The sequence below is a fragment of the Micrasema longulum genome, unplaced genomic scaffold, assembly GCF_059751315.1.
Source record: "Micrasema longulum isolate JH-2025_06_02 unplaced genomic scaffold, ASM5975131v1 h1tg000220l, whole genome shotgun sequence".
Lineage (NCBI taxonomy): Eukaryota > Metazoa > Arthropoda > Insecta > Trichoptera > Brachycentridae > Micrasema > Micrasema longulum.
In genome coordinates this window covers 819,642-843,612 of record NW_028277425.1, presented here as the reverse complement: position 1 = coordinate 843,612, position 23,971 = coordinate 819,642, and the positions used below count along the sequence as shown (strand labels likewise).

At 31.6% G+C, this 23,971-nt stretch overlaps 1 protein-coding gene across 3 annotated transcripts in view; it reads left to right on the top strand.

The window, feature by feature from the left end:
- Window positions 1-23,971, top strand: part of Rdl (Resistant to dieldrin) — a 190,693-nt gene that overhangs the window by 119,538 nt on the left and 47,184 nt on the right. For all 3 annotated transcript variants that reach the window (XM_088243622.1, XM_088243620.1, XM_088243621.1), the window contains exon 4: window positions 16,137-16,363. In XM_088243622.1, the coding sequence (XP_088099748.1) occupies window positions 16,137-16,363 (227 nt within the window). The remainder of the gene's footprint in view (window positions 1-16,136; window positions 16,364-23,971) is intronic.

Here is a 23,971-nt window from a genome sequence, read left to right as displayed (position 1 = left end):
ATTTACACTACGGCATGATAAAATACAATACAGTTGATCGATATTTATTGTTTTACAATTATTTACTTATTTATTGCCTGGCAAACGGAATAACCAGTACACCGTGAAACATACTAATCTCCAGTTTATTTCCTTTCGCAGGATTTTCACACGAGAGTATTCGCTAAATAAAGGTGATCACTTTGATGAGATTATCATAAAAATCAATTTTTTTACGTTTTACCATACTATTTAAATCGAGTTGTGGTCCCGTGGCTAGTGTTGCGGGCTCACAATTTAGAGGCCCGAAGTTCGAACCCCACTCTAAACCAATTTCGTTTCCGTTCTCTAATAGTGAGTTATTTACAACTCGTTGAAAGTAGTCACCAAAATTGAAATATTTGGGTAAATTATAAAAACGCTCATATTTTTTTATCATAAACTAACCGAGGCGTTTTTATCGATAGTTTCATTGGCGTCATTAACTATAGAGTTTTATAAAAAAAAGAAAAATTTAAAAATTATATATTTTAAATAGGTTCTGAAGATTCTAATAAATGTCAATCCACTATAATTTTACCATGCCGTTTAGATAAATATGAAATAGGTAAAATAGGCTTTTCTCCGTCGGGTATCACGCGTTTGTTTATTTGGAAATTCTAGTAATAGTGAACAGATTTTAGTATTTTTTATCATAGAAAGTTAGGTAATCAGCGTTTCATATACTAAAGCACTAGTGTAAAAACATCTTTCCATTTAAATATTTCATGTCAATTATGTCGGGAATCAAACCCGAGACCTCTTGCATTTTACGCAACCGTTATAATATAAAAAGAAAGAAATCATACGAATTTGCTTTTTCAAAGTGCCGATTTGTTTAAATCACGCCTGTTAATAAATAACATAAATTTACATTAAAAATTCATAAATTTTTGCAAAGGTATTTCTGATTTAAAAAATATATTTAATATGCCGTTGAATGGCCAATTCGAACATTTTACTTAATTAGTATATTGCAACAGAATTTAAGAACATTTTATAGAAGTCTACGCATTTACAAGGCTTATGAAATGCCTAGACTTCTATTCTTCTTTTTTTTATCAACACAAACTTATATAAAAAGAAAATATAATTGATTTTCAATTTAATTTATTATCTTTAGATCATATTTTTTTGCTTAAATACTTCGTCTTTGTACCGAAATTTAGTCTAAATTTCAAGAAGCGTAATCTGCGGACGAAAATAAATCACATTTTAATTTTAAAAACTTTTTGGATCGGGTTGTGGTAACGTAGCTAGTGTCTCGGACTCACGGCTCAAAGTACCGTGGTTCAAATCCCACTCTATCCCAACTTGATCCTCATTTATTAATAGTGAGTTATTTACAACTCGTTGAAAACGGCGATCAAAATGAAATATCTAGGTAAATTGTAAGAACGCAAAATGTTGTTAATAAAAAAAGTATTTATAAGTTTCTTTCTTACACAATGATTTTAGTTATTATCTAATGTTCATTTATTTTATTTTTTGAATGGCGTGATTTTGAAAAATCAGCATATTTAATTAGCAAAATCGTTCTATGATATCAGCCTAAAGAATAACTATTGTTGACAATTTTGGTGAATCGAATACCGAAAAATTCAGTATCTACATAGGTACAAATTTCTTTATTAATTTTCTTATTTTGTGTTGGCCCGACTTGACCCGTTGTTGGCTGGTTTGAGTGGCCACTTTACACACTGTATACCATTTACCATTCATTATTTCCTGTACATTCCATTTGTTGACTTTTGTGCCTTTTGGTTTTTTTGGAAATCCAGCCTGTCTGCAAACATTTGGACACACTCAAAACACCGTATATTAAGTTCTAGCTGACTCTAATTAATGGATTACATAGAAGGAAAGACTCGCTTTTTAACGGTTACAATTCTAGCAGGGTAGCTAAGTTATTTTGGCACTCTGGGATGCTGTAAAATGTAAGAAAGTTATCAATAAATTCCGAGCACATACAGACATGTAATCTCGCGTCACCATAAATCTTTCCTTATACATACATAGCGGCAGTTGCCTCGCTTCTCTTGTTAATTAAACAGTGTCTTACACTCAGGGAGATGGTTTTTTAGTTATACCTTCTTGAGAACGGAGAGTAGGTAATTTCTCCACAAAATAGAATGCTTTAGTTTTAAACTCATCATCATAACCATCATTCCATGTCCATGGAGCGTTGGAGCATATGGTGTCCACAAAGAGCCTATATGCATCTCTATCGGCTGTTAACTCCGAAGACAGATTCTCGTAACGAAGTTCTGACATAAACTGCCGACGCAGAGTCAGCAGTGGACGTCCAGGACTTCGAGAACCTGATACCTTGTAAAGGAGGCAAGCGTGGTAAAGGCTCTCAGGCATCTGCAGTATATGGCCCAACCAACCGTATCGCCCCCGCTTGATAACAGTTGTCACCGGAGTTTGCGTCCGTTCTCTTAACACTTTATTCCTCACAAAGTCAAACCACCGCACACCCAAGGTTCTTCTGAGACACCTATTCTCAAAACTCAGTATTGTGCTGTTTCGGCCCGTAGTGAGGTGCCACGATTCATATCCGTAGAGAAGATGGGTGTAATGCAGGCGAATATAGGCGGCATTTGGTTTTCACTTTAAAAATGTATGATCTCCAGGCGGGTTTATACGGTCAAATGCGGTGCCTGCTACTCCTAGCCGCACTCTCAGATATTTTCGTTTTATTTTACGTTTCGTGTTGAGTTTTTTCCGGGTTATTGTGCCGTTTTCACGTAATAATTTTTGAAAATGTATGTTTTGGTTGTACAATCATAAATCACCAAACTTCATTTGTAAAAAAAAAAACGATATTTGCAAACATTCTAGCAATATGCATTTATTGTTTTTATTTGTGTTCTCTTATTGAAAATTAATTTGGGGTTAATCCGCGTGAATCCGCTTTCGAAGATTTTTTCAGACCGAATTCACAAAAAACTTTTCATTTAATTGCATTATTATTATTAACCTAATTTACAGATGGATAAAAAATAAATATTAATAAAATTAAATAAATAATCAATTAGTCAGCCTCGTAGTGTAATGGTCAGAACGTTTGCCTACCATACTAGAGGTCTCGGGTGCGATTCCCTATATGGTTGATATGAAAAATTTATTTAAAAGTGTGATTTTTACTAGAATATTTTATAGTCCCTAGACTGGTACCTGAAGCGTAAGACTGATCATCTTACCTGCATGTAACAAAATTGTTTAAAATACGTAGCAATTGGTATACCAATTCAGTGCCCTATGCACCATTTGGTGTAAAGAGGAAATGATAATGATTACATTAATACGGCTTTGTATATAAGTGTAAAACTTTTTTTTTGTAACGGATGTTGTTTTAAATCAATAAAATAAATAAATAAATAATATCAGATATTATAGGATGCGATTCAAATCACCTTGGTACTCAGTAATAAACATAATATTAAAAAAACGTAGACTGTAACACTATTAAGATTTATAAGGTGCATTTAATTACGTAAATACACATACAAATTACAACAACCCTGAAAATGAGTTCCGAAATTTATGTAAAGAGTACAAACGACACCCAGTACAGTAAGCCAATAAAACGTAAAACTGCATCTCATCTGCCGTTTAAGAAACTTTCTTTAAGTTTAACTATTATTTCTAATTTTGAGAAAGTATAATTTTTTTAAATAATAAAATTACATACAGATCTACTTTTATACATCTAGTAAATGTTATCGCTGTAACTCCCCAAAAACATAAAATGTAATTTCTGTTTGAATACCTACTTCGTCGATAAAAGTTGTCGGCTTCGTCGTTCTGATACAATGATATGTCATGCATAAGTCTTGGATTCAACACAGTCATTTAAAATAAATAAATTAAGGACTATTTTAAAACAGTACATTTATTTATAATTATCGTCAATCTAATAAGTAATTTATTTTGTTTTTTTTTTCACCTGTTTCACGCAGTTCCGAATAAATAAATCCAAACTAGAAAACAACTGTTTAGATTCGTTTTGTTGTAATTATCTTTTCTTTCATTTTCATCATTTCTTTCATCATTTCAAGTCAGAATAATCAACAATATTTTGAGTTTATCCAAGTTTTTGCAGACAAGGACCGGATTCAACTCCCTGGAGAGCTGTTAACATTAACATATTACAAGAGTGATAAGAACATTTTAGAGAATGTAATAAAGAAGTTTAGGCATCATCTACAGGGCTTATGATCTGTCATTGGCTGGTTTAAGTGGCCACACTGTGTAAAATTCACCATTCTGTCCCAAAACTAGTCTATGATAGGTCATAAGCCCTCTAGATGCTTAGACTTTTATATTACCTTCTCTAAAATGGTCGTCATCTCTGTTGTAATATGTTAAAGTCAGAAAAACATTTTTCGAAATTTGTTATGTTTTAAATAAATTCAAAAGATTTTTCAAACCTATTCGTAAAATTGAATATATCAATGTAAAAATTGCAATAGACATCACCCTGGTTTTTTTCAATACTAGAAAACCAATAGCACTCAACTTAATAAAAGTGCACAAATCTCTTTAAAAGCTATAGCGAGCTTAATGATAATAATTTTTCTTGGATTCCTGAGTAAATCGATTCTTGTGTGGACGAGCGTGAACGATAAACGCCCATTGTGTTGGCTTGAAGCTATTGCGAAAGCCGTTATTACTTTACCGTTCAAACTCGTTGACATAGATATTAATTGAATGCGTCATACGAATAAACTAGATATTCCACTCAAGAAATAAGAAGATAAAAATCATTTCATATTTTAATTATATTATGAAAAATAAATTACTATCCCGACTTATTTTATTATTTAATATTTTCGGTGTTATGTTTTTTTTACTTTAGATAAACAAAATCATTCGTTTGCAAGTCCGTATTCTCAATATCATCAGCATCACCTTATTGCATACAATGGTGCATATTGCATACAAGTTATTACATTGTTATATTTGATAACCATGGTCCACAAAGTGCTTCAAATATTAAAAATATTATAAAATTAAAATCATCAAAAACATGCTCCAAGTAACTACAGATCTCGTATTTAAAATATCGTAAAAACAACGGGTAAAAAAGTTAATGTTAAAAGCCAAAATTAAATCAGGAAGTCGGTTTATATGACGCAGCTTAAAATTAAGGAGTTCAGTTGTTTTTTTTTATTTTTAAATTGTTAATAAACTATCACACTAAGCCAAAAAAGTTTTAAAAATATTTTTATGTATCATATTAACTGCGCTGTGGTTTTTTAAAATTTTGCAATTTTGTGTCACAAGTGCTCTACAGTAAGTTCTGCTGATTGGCAAATCTTCTTCGCTTAGACGGGAAATCTGTCACAATACTCTATTTTTGGGTAATTCACAAGAACTTGTGACGTCATTCAATGTAGTTTGTTTAAGTCAAATTCATTTTTTATACATTTTCAAAAAACTTCGCGGTCCAATTAAATGCTTTAATTTTTACTGCGTGTAAGAAAACATTTTTATATACAATTTCCCGTTGAACGTCTTCTTAATTTCGGCTACAGTGACTTATCTGTCACATTTTAATCTTTTTACTATCTTGATTCTTGTCCAACATCATCATAAGTATTTTTGAAAAAAAAGTGCAAAAAATTAGGTTTAAGAGATTAATCAATTTAGGATTGACAGCAAAACTGTTTTTTTTCTCGCAAAATTCTCAGGAAAGTAATTCTTATTTCTTAAATTAAGAAAATAAAGCGGCTTATCAAACGTTTCAGAATAAAATCTTAATTATCCTTGTCAGATTTGCGTTCTTCGCAGATTTTATTTCAATTATTAATTTACCTTCTTTTCGTTGTTGCGTGGGATTCGTCTTTACGAAAGCCAACGTAAATCCTGTCAAATTTATCTTTTATACTTGACATTCAAATTGAAATTTTGTAATTTGTTAGCTTATCACTTATAACTTTGGATTTTTTATGGCGAATTTATTATATAATTTGGTTTTCTTAATACGTCTTATTTTACCCACGCCAAGTTTTATCTTCATAAAACACAAAAGGCAAAAAATTATGGCTCTAGAGTCGTAAAAGATTAAAAATAACGTTTCGTATTAAACGAAGATCCTTTTTTATGAAAAAGTGTTTTTTTTTCACTTCACTTTCTTAAGTTAACTAAAATTCTTAACTATTACCACTGTCTTTTCTTAGGACATTCACGCGTTAACAAAAAGAGTAATTCGAAATCTACGTGAGACACATGTCATTAAAATATTTTCGTTGAACAGTGGAAGTGATCATTTAACATATTGTTTCCATTCTGCGTATCTTTTGATCTTCATGTTTCTTCCATTTTTCCATCTGACAGTCAACAGATTTAATCAATACGAATATTCAAACATTGGTAATATAGTTGAGAACCTTAAATAACATTTTTATTCGTACTTTTTAATTTTGAAATAACTAACCAGTTGTAACTCAACAATAGAAAATAAGATTCAAGTATGGTAAAGAGGGATGCAAATCTCGAAATATTTAATATATATACGAGTAATATCCCCGAAAATACTATGGGATCAACCCGACTCAAATGATACACACTACACAGCAGGGGCGAATCCTTAAAGTAAGCGATTATGCACAGCTTACCATTATATTTGACTTTTAATAATAATAATTTATAGTTACCATGTTTATGGGAAAATAAATAAAGTGATTGTTATTTATTATAAATCACCGTTTATATCTTTCTACAAAAAAATATCTACGAAGTGCGCCCAGCCCATTCTTACTGAACGATGAAACTAGCTGATTACCTCAGCTTATTCTTCCATACAAAAAAGTACACTGCATTTAGCCAAGTCGGCTTTTTTAGTACTAAAACAAACTTGCAGATTACAAATATTTTTAGAAGATTCACTATTTGGAAACTAGTATTTCGAACATTATTTCCGAAGGACTATTTTTCTTTGATGGGATACCGTCGACATATTATGTATCACATAGGACAGGTGGCGTTCGCAGTGGCCGTTTTAGGCGTTATTAATTTTAAAAGAAACCGGCCAGTGCTCAAGTCTTGACAGTACCACAGACTACAGATGACAGTACTGTCAAGGACAGATCATAATGGAAATATCTGCGGAATGTCATCGTGGTATTTGTTAATAAACTTTTGTACAAGTAATGTATTAAAATAGTGTGGAATAAAGCTACGTTTATCGCGGGGTTAATAATAATTGTTGTTTGAGTTCATTTTCACAGAACCACTACAAAATAGTAATTTATAATTACATTACTTACACGTTATGTAAGTACTTACATGTAGTACAAATTAATGAACATTTTAAATAGATTACCTATAAAATAAATCACGGCTCGCCACTGCTACACAGATGGTGAGTGTGTGAGTCAACCGGCAGAATAAAAAACGCAATTTTTAGAAATTCAATACGTTATATCAATGTATAAGTTTATAACAATATATTACTGACTTAACATAGAATTTGCCTTACTAGTAAGTACTGGAAACATAATTTGTATATATCAAAATTGTAATATTAAAATAAATAAAGAACGAAATATAAAATAGACGTTATGTAATTAATACATGCAACGACTTTGTAACAAACGTGTTCTTAAACGGTCCGGTAAAATGAGATTCGGTTTTGCGGTTCCGTACTTCTGAAGGTATTAAACTCTCTCAAAAGCTCGGTTACCAAGTTGGAACTCTGGTGTCGAGAAACAGATAATATAACACTTCTCATAGCTGACTTGAATTTATGTGAAGATAACAGTTTCGGTGTGAGATATTCATAATATTTCAAGAACATACGGTGACTGTTTTTATATTTATTCAACTGAAAATTTAAAGACAATTTAATACAATACATAAAACCTAAATGAATTGCGAAAAAAAAACAAATTTTAATGCACCACACCGCATTCCGTAGCTCGACGGTAGAAATATTTTTACATTATTTATATATATTAACATTTATAAGTAGTTAACTGTTATTCAATAGTTTGTTTGGTTACCGGATAGATGAAGAATACAGTTATGTGTGTGAAATAGAACCAGAACCTTGGACGAGAATTTCCCACTCTTTGGCTACTCTCGGATAAAAATCCTGACAAAGGAAATCGCGTGGGCATAATTCAGCTTTGTAGAGTAGTGATTGGTGCATTTGCCTGACATTCTTGAGGTCCCGGGTTCGATTCCTGGGAGAGTCAACAGGAAATATTTGTTTTTTATGGTTGTTTAACAACCCAATATTTTCTGGCACCTTAAACATAAGACTTTCCATAAATGTAACAAAAAATATTAAGTTATTCATGTGAACAATATAACACTACTGCTGATACAATAACATGTTTTTAAAAAAAGCACAAAAGATTATTGAGGTTCAGCGTAGAAGTGCACATGGTTAGATGATCTAGATATGCTACGCTTGGAGGGCCCATGCAATGCCCTGTGCGCGGTTGGGTGAGGACAGGAAAATGGCGATGACGATGATAACGATAGTAAATTGTGCAATAGTATAAACATAACTGTTTAAATAATCGAAAGTTTGCGGTAGTAGATTTTCAGCCAATCAAATAGGTGTTACCTGTTTAAATGTGTGGGGCTCATATTCCATAATCGATGACGCGCTGAAACGTGTTTCACCTGAAATAATGTGATGACCGAAGAAAGCAATGCCATCATTTTTTGTAGAATCCAATATCACATTTAATGCAATTCTATCAGTATTGGACATGAAATCGGGATCATCGTTCTGCAGTACATTCACATCGTCCCTACCATGAAAAAATGAACTACAAGGAACGTCGCCTATAAAGAGACCTCGGGGCGTGTCAACGCCAGTCAGTCGACCTAACAAGTTCAGTTCAGTCAGTCCAGCTCGACGACGTCACTCAGTTCCAGAATGTAGTTCAAAAGAAGTCTCTTCAACCCATCATCGCCGCTACGCTCGCGCTACACAGGAGAATAGATATTTTATTGAGAACGTTTTCATATCTCCAGTACGTGTTCAGGGGAATTAAGAATACGATTATGTGCGTGAAATAGAACCAGAATCCCGGACGAGCGTTTTCAACTCAATGATTGGTCTCAGGTAAAATTCTTGAATAACAAATCAATTAGAGGTAACTCCGCCTCAATGTGTAGTAGTTGGCGCGTTCGCCTACCATTTTTGAGGTCCTTGGTTCGATTTCTGACAGGTTGGACCTAAAATATTGATTTCAAAAGTTTTTTTTTTAAATAAACATAAACATTAGCGTTCTAATAATTTAGCCAAATGTTTAATTTTAAGGGCCATTTTCAACGAGTTGTAAATGAGAATTAAATTGGGTTACAATGAAAGCATCCACCCCTTTCCCGAAACTGTTCATAAAGACTTGAGTCTTTCTTCAGTTTCGCATATCAATATCAATTTTTTTTTTTTTTAAACTAATTAAGCGAAAATTTAAATTGGGTTAGAGTGCGGTTTGAAACGCGGACCTTTGATCCGTGAGTCCGAGACACTAGCCACAGGAACACAACTTTTCATTATTCCAGGACTGGCGAAACTGAACTGATCGCTTTACGATCATGAAACAAATGATCTTAATATGCTGCATTTGCTCCACTGGGCAGGTAGTAAGGGGGATCTCCAAACAACCTTATATTCACATATTACAACAGAGATGAAGAACATTTAAGAGAAGGTAATAGAGAAGTCCAGGCATCTACAGGGCTTATGACCTGTCGATGGCTGGTTTAAGTGGCCACTTTACACACTGTGTAACATTCACCCTTCTACCTATATTTGAACATCTATATTCCTTCGATTCTTTCATCTGTTGATGTTTGTGAAGTTAAAGAGCTGAAACCTTTATTTATGCGGGTGAGATTCATCTAATTGAATTATTTCACCTACATACTAGGCAACGCCTGAAAATATTATTTTTTCAATTTCTATACTTCTTCATGGACCAGGTAATTTATCAACAATATTTCGAGTTTGTCCAAATTTTTGTTGACAAGGACTGGATTCAACTCTCTGGGGAGCTGTTTATATTAACATATTACAACAGAGATGAAGAACATTTAAGAGAAGGTAATATAGATATAGAGAGGTAATATGTTACACAGTGTGTAAAGTGGCCACTTAAACCAGCCATTGACAGGTCATAAGCCCTGTAGATGCCTGGACTTCTATATTACCTTCTCTTAAATGTTCTTCATCTCTGTTGTAATATGTTAATATAAACAGCTCCCCAGGGAGTTGAATCCAGTCCTTGTCTACAAAAATTTGGACAAACTCAAAATATTGTTAACCTTATATTCTGTTTAAAACAGCGCTTGCATTCCTAGCCGCACTTTGAACTATTTTTTATGAGAATTTTATTCATAATCATGTAAAGTTTTAAGTATAATGTTTTATATTATATGTTCAAATTTCACCAAAGTAACATCATTTACTCACACGATGTTTGTTCAATTAATAAATTGAAAAACATTTTTTTTTAAATTATATCAGTCACACAAATACGATTATTTAAAAAAAAATAATGCCACTAATGAATTACTTGCCGTTCGCGAAATAATCGAATTAACATTGGATTTCAGCTTTTGATTTTAGTATCAGCTTTCAATGTCCGTTGAAAATTGTATTCATAATTATCCATTAAGAAGTAACGTGAAATACGTATTTAATACAAAACTACGGACCATCCACGTGACTCACTATCCAACATTGCACGTGAAGAATTACTACTGAGCACGCAAACTTTAAATTCTATTCACGAGGGTTGAAACAAAGCTTAAATGATTCATTTACGGGGCAATTTAAAATGTGGTTTTATATAATATTCACGTTATTTCAATCAAACTAATAAAAATCACTTACGCATTTACGAGTATCAAACCGTTTGTTTTATTTATCTATACTGCCTTTGCTAATTATAACAATTATATGATTGAACTTAAGTACAAGAAACTGGATGAAAAGAACATAAACCTTTGTAGCAAAGACAAACAAGGGCAATACAATAATGGTATACAATAAATTTATTTTTAAACACGATCAACCTATAAGACTTCTAGCTTACCTATGCCAATCCATTTTTATCCCCCCCTGTGTTAATAGCAAAGAGATCTACGAAAAGCCGGAAGATCTATCCGAAAGAATTCAAAGTTGTGTGACGAATCGACTAATCTACACATTGTGGACATTGGGGTATAAAACAAAAGTTGCTTTTGGAAGATTTGATAAATAGCAGATTTTGACTTCTGGTGACATGGTTAGGAAGATGAAAAGAAATTGATTGCAACAGAGATGGGACATCACGTATATTGTTGAGTATTTTGAAAATGCATACAGAGTCCATCTCTGTTCTGCGTTTCTTCAGTGAAATTGAGAGATTGCTATATTTAGGAATAGGAATAATCACTTCTTTGCAATTTTTCTTAAAAAACGGTGATGGACAGACTCGATATGGTCAATATGAGTCCTATAGAATGGAAAACAAATTGGAGAAGCATATTTTAAATGGGGTCGAACTTGGAATAAATTGGGTAGGTAGGAAGAGATTGCCCCAAGGCAATATGCCCACCCTTATAAGTATATAAATTTCATAATCATATAAAGTTTGAAATAAATAAATAAACTAGAGAGCAGTAAAGAGTTTTGATCTCGTTAATGTTTTACTAATGATTTACTGTTTTTCTCATGTCCGCCTTGTGGTTTTATAGCCAGCGCGTTTGCCGTTTACAAAAGGTCTCAAGTTTGATTCCCGACATGGTTGACAGGAAATACCTATTTAAAAAAGTATTTTCAAACTAGAATATTTCATCGTCCCTGGACTAGCGCCTGAAGCGTAAGACTGATCAACTAATATAAATCCAACAAAAAATATTTAGTTACGCTACGGTTGGTAAACCATTATAGTGGTCCATGCATTATTAGGTTCAGTAAAGGAATGATGATGATATCTGAAGTAAACGTAATCGTTGGTCACCTTATCATTTAATTACAAAACACGTTATAACAAAAAACGAAGTAAACATAAGATCCAAGTATTCTGTCTTGTCTTTGAAATAACATAAATATTACTTAAGATAAATAAGCAATGAAATATTTTTATATGTTCTGTTTCACCCAACTTTACGAATAATTTTTAGAAAACGGTGCACGAAGTCATAATATTCAATGGCACAATAAAATATTTATGTTTTAAAGTAACTAGAATCTGCAACATAATAAAACCAAACATTTAAATTTTAATTAGGCGCGATTTAAGCAGATTTATAACAATCTGACTTGGACACCCCCATCACTAAATTAACAATTCTTTTATCATTTCGTACGTCAATCAATCCGTTACCATTGCAATGAAAATATTTGTCTGTATTCTTATAACCTATTTTATAGATTAACAGTCACACAAAGCCAATATTATATTACTATACTGACTAAAAAATAATAATTTACACATATTTTTACGACATTAAATTAAGTCGAACCGTATGAACATATTGCAACAGAGATGAAACACATTTAAGAGAAGATAAAAGAGAGAATATAAAGAGATAATATAAAAATAGGATAATATATGTTGTCAAACCGTATCATTAACAATCCGTGAAATCGCTTTTAATAATATCAAATCAGTGTTAAATCTGTTTTCAACCAGCCTTAGATTTACTCAGTTAACCTATACACATATATTTGTATTCGTTTTTTTTATTTTTCAGTGCAGAAGACGTATATTTAATACCAGTGAACGAGCACACGAGTAATAAAATACGATCTATTACATCCTCATTATTTACTTTACAATGTGAATGCAGAAATACTTTGAAATAAAAACGCTAAACATAAATTTGTATTTTATAAAACACAATGTAAAGCCAAACCGTTCATGTTACGAGTTACGAGTACATATTATGTATGTTTATAAACGAGTATGTATGGAATAAAAACAGTATTTCATTTCAATGAACCAAGCGCAAACTCATTTTCAGGAATAGGAAATGAGAAAATTATTCTATCCGAGAGAGGTAAAGTAAAAATCATGTATTGATATTTTGACATTAATTTCATTACACTTAAATAGTTCATTTAAGATTTTTTATCACATTTATGAAATCAATTAGTTTAGTATTATTTTATTGGTTGTTTTTAATATACTTTAATCCAATCTTTAAAATAAAAACATCGGTTTAAAAATTCTGTTTTTTTTTTAGTTTTTAGATAAATACACTAAAACCCCAAAAACGTATTTTATGAAAATCTTTACATTTTTATTTTATAAATTTAGTATTTTATTTATTTAAATTTTACCGTTCTAAAAACATAATGCTTTTTTATATTAAGAAGTGCATATTCCTATTTCAATTAAACTGAATTCGTTCGCATTGATTTGTTCTGAATATTTTTTTAGACTTTGAAAATGCTTCTGTATTTATTTTTTGTGGTAAATTGTGTTCTGCCTGCGCTTTTTCTAGATGAGTATTATAAAATGTAGTGCAGTAGTCATTAGGTAATTGCATGTGCAATAATGTTGTGTCCATGAAACTTCCATTACCCATCACGTAGAGTACAAATTACGAGATTATTCAACCGCATAAGTGCTTAGTACATTTGTCAATTAGTCACCTTTGAGAGTATTTAATTAGGGGTTTGTCGGTGAAAAGCTTCTGCACCAGACCAATGTAATCCGGCATTGAACTAGCTTACCTGCTTCACTGCATGATAGGTGGCCAATTAGATCACACTAAGCGGGCCTTTGGTGTTGACAATATTCATTAAATTTGATTGCATTCGTTGATTGATTGGTTCTATTGACAATGTTTTCCACGTGTGTAAATATTTATAGACGAGTACCAAGCTGATTTTTGCCCCTCCAGATTATTTGTATCCAAATAGACAGAAATCTGATATCAAATTATAAAGAATATGATGGACGTATAGATATTCACAGGGCTCATTTAATATTTACCACTCTAAGTTTAATCTTCAATATCGCTTGATAAAGTGGAAGTTGTAGATGTGAATAAAGTTTTTTTAAATATTATCTTGAAACAGCTGGGAATATTGTACTTGTCTACAAATATTTTTAAATACTTGAAATATTGTACACAGAAAACAAATTATTTCCAAACGAATAGAAATTATTTTCTCTTTTTATTACATTTCATTCGAAATGCTTAATAATATCGTTGACGATAAAATTTTAAACATTAAATCCAGTGTCAAATTACATTTGAATTCAATTCTGTGACAGTTACAAATGTTTACGCCACAGGCACGGACTAAAATAGTTAATAGAGGAATATGGTTTGATCGGAAAAATGTCAATACAAACAATACTTTATTTTTAAAATTTTATTTGCTTTCAGATAATTTAGCTTTCAGTTATTAAACAAATAAAAAAACACAATCTAGTTTTCGTGTATTCAAATATATTTTGACAATGTGAAAAACTTTATTTTTTCACGAGGATTTATAGATAAATTTTATTATTTCACGAGGTTTATAGTTTATGTTTTAATTAAGCTTAAATAGTTTTTTTTATATTCTTTGTTTTTGGGAACACAAAGAACCTACAAAATTAATTGAAAGATTCAGATTAAGATAAATATTCATCATCGGGTATTATGCAACTAAATACAAAAAACAAATTCAAAATTATTATTAATTTAAAAACATTGTTATTGGTGTAACGATGTTTTTATGTTTATGAACACAACTACAATTTTGGGTGAAAACTCCTCCCATCAACGAATGTCACAAAACTAGTACGGTAAACACAGAAAACTATTTATGATGTATTCATCAATTCTTAACAGAAAACAAACTGACTGTCCACTTACCTGAGGTGTGTTGACATATGCGTAAGTTAGAGTCGTGAGTGAGCAAGGAAGGGTGAGGGATGGGGGTTTAAACATATTTTATTTAAGGAAACATGGTTAGAAGAGGCGAGGAAAATATAAATATGTAAGTATATTAATTCGATTGTAAAATGTATCGTTGGGTTTTCGCTCTATATAGATATATTCAAGAATTAAACTCTCCAAAGAGACATAAAAAAACTTTTACATGTATCCTTAATTCGAATCACGTTTGAATGAAATGACAAAACTCATAATAAAAATATTTAAAGGTTTCATAATTTTTGTAATGATTTTTTTTTTTCATATTATGTACCTGTTGAACAAATTAACCACATTTTTCATTTAAATAATTTAATTTATATGCTTCGAAAGATCGATGAAAAATAACAGATTTATTTAAACAACATACTTCACTCCGAATTCGACTTTTACGAACTCCTAGAATACATCAACTTTAAAATACTGTCCCGGTTTACTAACAACAATGTTTTGTTTTATCACCCACGTATTCATAAATTGGGTAATGATTTCGGGATGAGTCTGGATATTTTTTATTTGTGCCAATTAAAAATTACATCAAACTAAAAAGCGATTACTTTATCGCCGAATGATGGAACATGTATTTTACTGTACAGTCTCGATTAATTTATGTGTTAAATTGAATAAATAAATAACGATTTATCAAATTGCTCTGACAATTAATTTTTTAGTACGTTTGTTGCTAAAACATTAGGACCGATTAACTTTTAATGTAATATCTACTTTAATTTCCATCCTAATTTTTTATTTTTATTGAGTATTGATTATTTCATCATGAATAAGTAGTGTTTTGTATCTATTACAGTTTAAACATTCATAGGTAGGAGGAGTTTCCTCGCGAAACTATAATCGTGTTCTCTAAATTAAATAAAAGTTAGTTACGTCGATAACAAAGTTATTTGTTTTATAATAATATATTTAGAAGTGTTACGAAGTAAACCCGATGAAATCAATAAAATTAAACAACATTACATTTTACTCCCTTCACCCACATCCACCCCTTTAACCACAAAATTACATTTTCTGTACAATTTTCGATTAGTTTGTGTTAACGTTTCATCTGATTATGGATAATTTTGTTTAACCTAAATGTTAGCCTGATAATTTTTTGTGTGGTCCCAAAAACAAAAATATTACTATTCAATCGTGTCATTTCATAAAATGAACATTGTATTTGGTGGTGTTAGTATTTTGAGAAACTAATCTGATGTTGCCTCTATCAGGACTTCACCCTGGATTTCTACTTCCGTCAGTTTTGGACGGATCCTCGCCTAGCATACAAGAAGAGGCCAGGAGTAGAGACACTCTCCGTAGGATCGGAGTTCATCAAGAACATTTGGGTGCCAGATACATTCTTTGTAAATGAGAAGCAGTCATACTTCCACATCGCCACCACCAGTAATGAGTTCATCAGAATACATCACTCGGGATCCATCACAAGAAGTATTCGGTGAGTTCCTTTCATTTATTCCATCTGAATATCCGATACATTTTGGGGCAATCACTTGTCCGAACATTTATCTACTTTGCGCACTGGTCATATTACTTTGCTGTATAATAACTCCGAAGATTTTATGTAAGATTTGTATACGAGTACTAAATGGATAAAATGTCTCGAATATAAATGTATGGAATACATAAAAACCTCCCGATAGAAATGGTGTTCGACTCAGCACTCAACTCCGAATCGTTAAAAGAAGCTTTTACTCGATTTGTTACGGTTCAAGATAGGGGTTTCTTTGTGATGCTGTCTTATTGGACCAGCCTCAATAAGATATTCAATATAAATAAATAGGGGGTGATATATATAAGATTACGGATTACAGGTATAAATATACAACGATCGTTTATCATTCCTGAACTAAATCATATCGATTATTGTGGTTTTCCTTTCTCGCAGATTCTATATATTTCATTATTTGTTCTCCAGATTTTTCTGGACTTTTTAAAACGGTAAATTCTCTCGTAACCTTCTGTGTAGAAACTTTCCGAGGAGAGAGCAGAAAGCTTTCCTTGCCAGTTCCAGGCCCAGATATTAGTTCTAGTTTCCTGACGCTATCATCTGCTAAGTAAGATGCAGCAGAGCAGATAATAACCATTTCCTACTCCGTCTTATCTTGTCTTCCGGTTCGGGAACATAGCAGATAATAGATACTCCGAATTTTAAGTTTTCCAATAAACATTTTACTATGAAACGTCCGTTAGGCAACTAATTTTTTTATTTTCAGATCAAAATAACAAGTCTAATATTATGTAAAAGCATGTGGTCATTTAGTTAATTGGGTTTATTTGTGTATACTTTACAGGTTAAGTACAGTAAGAATGGCTAATATTGAATATTTATTTTTATTGAATTCAAATTGTTTTACATACAAACATATTTCGTGTGTTTTTGCTGAGTTGTTAGCTAAGCAATAAATTTTCAAAATTTCTGTAATTTTATTTCGCCGTTTGGATAAGCTCATCATCATATTGGCTCCCGAAAAGTAATTGTTTTCTTTTCAATCATAAAAATCAAAACATAAATATATGAATTTTTATGCCTGAATATGTAGATTTTGAGGCCATTTTTTAAAAGCTGTAAATAACTCTTTTCAAAAAATGGGAATCAAGTCGTAATAAAGCGGGGTTAGAACCTTGGACCAATAACTTGTGAGTCCGTGACATTATCACAAGTTCTCAACCCAGGTAAAATAAAGTTACTTCAAAACACAGAGTGTTGGGAATACCGAATCATGTAGGTATTTGAATAATTAAAGTGGTCGCTTTTACGGCGTACAAAATAATCTAAAAACCAGGAATTAATACTCGAAATGTCTAATCAAAGGAATGGCACATTTCAACACTTGAAATGTGTTTTTAATATCTCATTCACTGTGAGTTTTAATAAGAATATTGTGTCAAAGGAAATGAAAAATTATTTGCTGTTTTCGTGCCGCGAAAGGCATCAACGGTTCCGCATTCCATTTTACATTTCGCGGGGACGGGACCTGAAATTCATTTAATATTCGAATTAATACCACATAAAGTGTTTTTGCCTTTTAAATCCACTCTACATTCCTGAAATTACAATCAAAATGCATCCTCATTATTTCAGATCCAGAAAAATATCCCAGACTTGACATCCTCGCTTTTCGAGTGAGAGCTCTTTTCAGATGTCATCGTCTTTGTTGAAAACACTTTTATCCGCTCTTTAATTATTACCAACGTTTTATTTTCTGGTAAACGGACTAAAAACATACCCGCATTTATTCAGTATGGACAATTTCACATATCAAACCAACGCAAACACTATTCAAGATTATTTTACGTGAATAAAGGGGAAAGCTTTTTTATCGTTTGAGAGATTAAATGTCACGAATTCTCGTTTCTAGGTCGATGTTAGCGTTGTATTATTTAATCGTTTGTGGTTAACGGTCGAACCGATTACTTTTGATTTCATTGAAAATGTAATTTTGTATCGGAGGATTAGGTACTCCATTTGGGGCGATAAGTATATTCTTTATACAAGATGTCACCCAAACCACCGTAATCCCTTCGATGGCTGATATGACTCACCAGCGCATGACTCACCAGAATGTGGAAAAGATATTGGCATTTTTCTGATATGAAATTAGCGTGAATGTAAATTTATAAAACAAAATGATAGTCTGTTATCCATGGCGTATTTGCCATTTGAACGATGACACCAAAAAATATGTTCATAACACGTAAATACAAAATTAATCTAAATTTATAATATTACTGCCCCAACATAAAAACCATTTATTGCAACTAAGGTTAATATTCTAGAGTAGAAAACTTTATCTTTTAAATAACAGTTGATTTAAAAACACGAAGCAATCGAAGCATTTAGCGTCATTCGCGCATAATCAGTTTTATTTGCCCTCCATCCAAGGTTGACAACATCAGCTTTCTGTATAATTTTTCACTATCAGTCGAATGTTGTTAATACAAGATTGAATCGGCTCAATACTCTATCGATTGGTAACTATTTGCACAGCGAAAAGGCAGTTATTATATCCGTTAGAAAATTATAAATATATTTAGCTATGAATAATATGTTCTAAAAGAAATACGGAAGTCTAGGCATTTTGTAAAGTTTATTAACGCATTACTTATTAACGGCCGTAGGGCTCTTATAATGAATAGTTTAAATCTTCATCATATATATAGCAACATCAACTAATGCATGTTTGATCACCACTCGGAAAAAATACCTATGTCACTTTTAGTAAAATCTCACAATTTTGAATGCCTTCATAACTCTTTCTTTAATAAAATTTGCTAATGTGATAAATTAGACACTGTGGACGAATATGTTTCTTTCAGTATAACTATCAATTGCTTTTTTAAGTGGAATATACATAATATAAAAACATGCAAACGGTTAAGATCCGAAGTCAGTAAACTACACAAATCAATGTTTTCAATTCCTCTCTCCACACTAAAATTAGTATATTTGTCTCTGGCCGAATCCATAATAAGATACGGAATCACCGCCTGGGGGGATTCTTGTGCAACAAACATTACATATGCATAAAATGTTCAAAATGCACTTGTCAAATTGATTGCATCAACTTATGTATACAATCAGAGACATAATACTCCATTCATGTAGAATGAATTACATGTTTTACCAGTTAAGGGTATTTTATGGAGCAAAAAAATGTTCAGCGCAATGTATAAAAATAAATAAGAACACACTTATCTTACAAGATTTACATCTGTTGATGGTCTAGTCGTACCAAAATTCAAATACAAATATGGACAGCGTACGTTGGAATACATTGTTCCAAAAAAAATTTAATATGTGGCCACTTCACTTGAAAACATTTCAAAATAAAAATAAAATTATGTTTTTATTATAAAAGTTGTTAGTAGACAGAACGTTTCTATACTGATTTATTATTAAAGCAAAACATTCATTTAAATCTCTCATTTAATACATTTTTGTTATTTTGTTTTTAACCTTTTCTTTTGCTTCTTTCTTATTTTATTTACATATTTAAGAAGCTAATTTGAATGTGTACATTAAATTTAATTTTTGTTTATGAGATATAAATTGATTGTTTTTATTTATTTTGCTCTATTTTTTTTTTTCTGTCCTTGATACTATTTTTAATACTAAAGCATCTCAAACAAAATAATCTTTGTTCATTATTTTACGTGTACAAAATTATGACTACTCTTTTGCTTTTATTTTACTCTTAATTTAAAATACTGTCTGATGACCAGATGACAAACTATTTTTTAATACTATATTTAAGTTTGCCCAAATGTTTGTAGAATAAAGACTGAATTTCACCCCCTCGGGAGTCATTAAGATTAACAAATTACAACAGGGACGGAGAATACCTTAAAGGTGGAAATATGAAAGTCCAGGCATTTACAGGGCTAACGACCTGTCATTGGCTGGTTTAAGTGGCCCCTTTACACACTGTGTAACATTCACCATTTTGATTATGTTTGAACATCCATACTTCATCAATTCTTCCATTTGTTGATTTTATTGAAGTAAAAGAGCTGAAACCTTTGTTCTTTATGGTTCTTATTTTTTATATTTATCGGGAATGTATTTTGAGTAAATTTTCTAATTTTTCTCGACCTAAACCCAGTAACCAATTTTTTACAAATTTGTTAAATTGAATCCTGTCATGGTTTTGCAATCTTTGGGTAACATATTGAATATTTTGGGGCCCAGAAACCTGAAATTACTTTGCCCGAATCCAGAGTTTTTGTGATAGTAATAAAAATCATCAAGGAGTTTCATACTGTCGTAATATTAAAAAAAAAAAAAACAGTTGTGTAACATGTATTTTAATAGATCTTTTAAATTAAGTAGTTTTAGACAAAATATGAAAAGGAAGTAAATGAAGAAAAAAAGAATTTATAAGAAGGGAAAAACACATTAAAAAGTAGAAGAATTTAAATTATGGCCATTCAGCGGATAGAACAGTTGATTTAATTGCAGCAGAAGTGGTGGGGAGTAACTCTAACAGCTCTGCATAATTATTTGCAGTTCCGTGCATGTTCACCAGGGGGGGAGAGTGCAGAGTGGAGAGTGTAGTTTGTGCTATTGTACTCGCATCGAACATGTGTAGGAGTCTGATGGTTGTATGATCTGTCATCGTCTGGTTTTGAGTAATCACTTTACACAACATTAACAATTCTACTTATGTACACTTAAACATCCGTATTTCTTCAGCTCATCGCTGATTTTGAGGTAGAAGAGTTTGTGTACCTGGGAAGCGTGTTTTCAAGAGATGAAAGAGTAGAAAAAGATGTAGAAAGGAGAGTGAATGCGGGCAACAAAATGAACGGAGCACTAAGCACAGTAATTGCTAATAAAAATATGTAGATCGAAGCTAAACTGGCAGTGCTCAGCGGAGTTTTAGTCTTAACACGTATGTATGGAAGTGAAACATAGAACTGGCAGAGGAAGGACGAAAGCCGAGTGAACGCGGTTAAAATGCGATCTGTGAAATGCAATGTGTGGGAAATCAATATATGACAGGATTACAAATGATGAAATCAGGCGAGAGTGTAAATCTGAGTCAAGTATAATTAATAAGATTAAGAAAGGGTCTCTGAGATGGTTTAGTCACGTAGATCAAATAGACGACGAAAAAATGTTAAAAAAAGTATATATGGTGAAAATGAACAGCAACGTGAGACGAGGACGACCAAGGAAGACGTGGCATGATCAGATAAACCAAAATCTTAAGTCTGGTCATGTCAAAAGCAGACAGAACCGAAGGGCATGTACGACAAGATGTATGAATGTGGAAGAAGCTAGGAATGTATGCCAGGATAGACGTATATGGCGGTCCATTCTCTCTGCCTACCCCTACGGGGAAATGGCGTGATGGTAGTAGTAGTAGTAGTAAAAGAACAAAAACGTTATAAAATTTTACGTATTACTATAACTTTACAGATTTTACTATTTGTAATTTAAAAACATAAAAAATGCATTTCTCGAAAATTATTATTTATAATAATATGTTTACGCAAAACTCTGCGTTCGTAAATAAATATACGATCATGTAATTTGTATTGAGAAAATATAAATCATGATTATATATTTCCTAGAACCGACTCTCATTAAATATTCCTTATCGCGGGTGTCGTTTGAATAATTTTATGATCTACCGGGCATTTATATATATTTTGTGAATAAATAGTTGTATAGAGAGCTGTTGAAAACCATTCGAGTATAGAGAGGCTTTATTCAGTCGAGGCACTTGCACTTAATTAAAAAATCAAGAGCGCTTGACTGAAGTTTCAAGCTTCTGCGGGCTATTTAAGCTCAGACGGGTGTATTTGTAGATGGTAGGCCTTCTGAAACGGTCGATTTTGGCTGAAAGTTATGTGAGAAACTTTGAAACTTCTCAACAGGCCATCAAATACGTTAACCAATTGATAGGGTTTGTTAGAAACACGCTTGTTCTTCACTGATTTCTAACAGTAAATGAATCTAATTCAAACGCTTTTCATACAAAACTAGGGATTAACAAGATGAAATTACCAAAAAGGAGAAAAATTGTCTCAAAACTCATTGTACAAGAGTTTAAAACTGTACAATGAGTTACCTGAAGAAATTCAAATAATGAAATGCCTTAAAATATTACATAATATTTTTGGGAAATGTGTTTATGAAAATTTAAGCAAAATAAAAGTACATAAATAAATGAAGATATAATTTTTTTTTAAACAGGCTTAATGGTGAACAATATGTTCGCTGAACACTTTAATTATTCAATGACTGATCATAAAAATACAAATTATGTACAACACACATATCACTGGTTTTATAGCATTTTTTTAAAGTTTTTTTTTTAAAATTAGGTCTTTAAGTTATTATGATAAGGCTATTTACATATTTAATAAAAAATATTGTTATTTTCTGAATTCCTGAAACCGCAACTCAATCTATCGATCGATTGTCAAAATCATCAATGTATGAAAACTACAAATATACATGCCAACGTAAGTAGAATTCCTACTTCCAATAAAGAGCACTTGAGTTTTTAATTCATACATAGATTTATTTCCAATGTGCATCAAAAATTTTTTAAAATGATCTATAATTTAGAAATTAAGGGCTACTACTTTTAACAAAACAAAACTTCTCTGAAATGTAGGAGAACAATAATAAAAATAGAACACCATTTGTAATACACATTCCTGTATCGTCATCATGAAATCATTGACAATTTTGTTTGATAACTATCTCTGCCTCCAATCGAAATTTCATTTTTTTCAGATTTTGACTTTGATTTTGACTATCGTAGAAAAATTTGAAGATATCGAAAAAATTGGGGAAAAAATGTGATTTTGTAAATAAAAATGAGAACCCTGATTTTTAAATCGAAATCTTTAAAAATCAGAGTGGCTTCAAAATAACATGAAAAATGTTTGAAAAACTATTTTGGATTAACAAATGAAAATACTGAATTTCTTCACCTTTCTATTTACTGTTCTACTGTAAATATTGGAATGTGGGATATGTGTGGAAAAGAAACATGAAGCTTAACTAAAGAAGGTGAAAACTAAATGAATGCGGTTGGAATGTGATCTTTTGAACAAATATATAGGAAATCGATGAATGGCAAGATTTAAAATGATGAAAATCTAGGAACGGAATAATAAAAAACGGTCAATTATAACGAATGGGTGACAGAGGAATGGTTAAACGAATAGAATATAGAGAGAACAACAAGTACACAGAAGACAAAAAAAGACTCGGCATGATCAGGTTAATCAAGACTTTAAATCTTGTAATGTTAAAAGTCTATGTGCCTAAAGTACATATTGTATAGAGGCGTAAGACTAGGCTAGAAATAATCTTGGAATTTGTGCAAATAATAATGTAGAAGAGTGTGGTGTTCTATTCTTTCTTACGGCAATGATAGTTCACTTTATTGAAATAAATATAATAGTTTTTGGTAGGTCAAATATAAAAACGGAGTATCATATATGGCATGGATGGAAAACAGAAGAAATCGATGAAAAATATACCAGTTTTAACACAGTGTCGTATTTGCGAGAAAAGGGG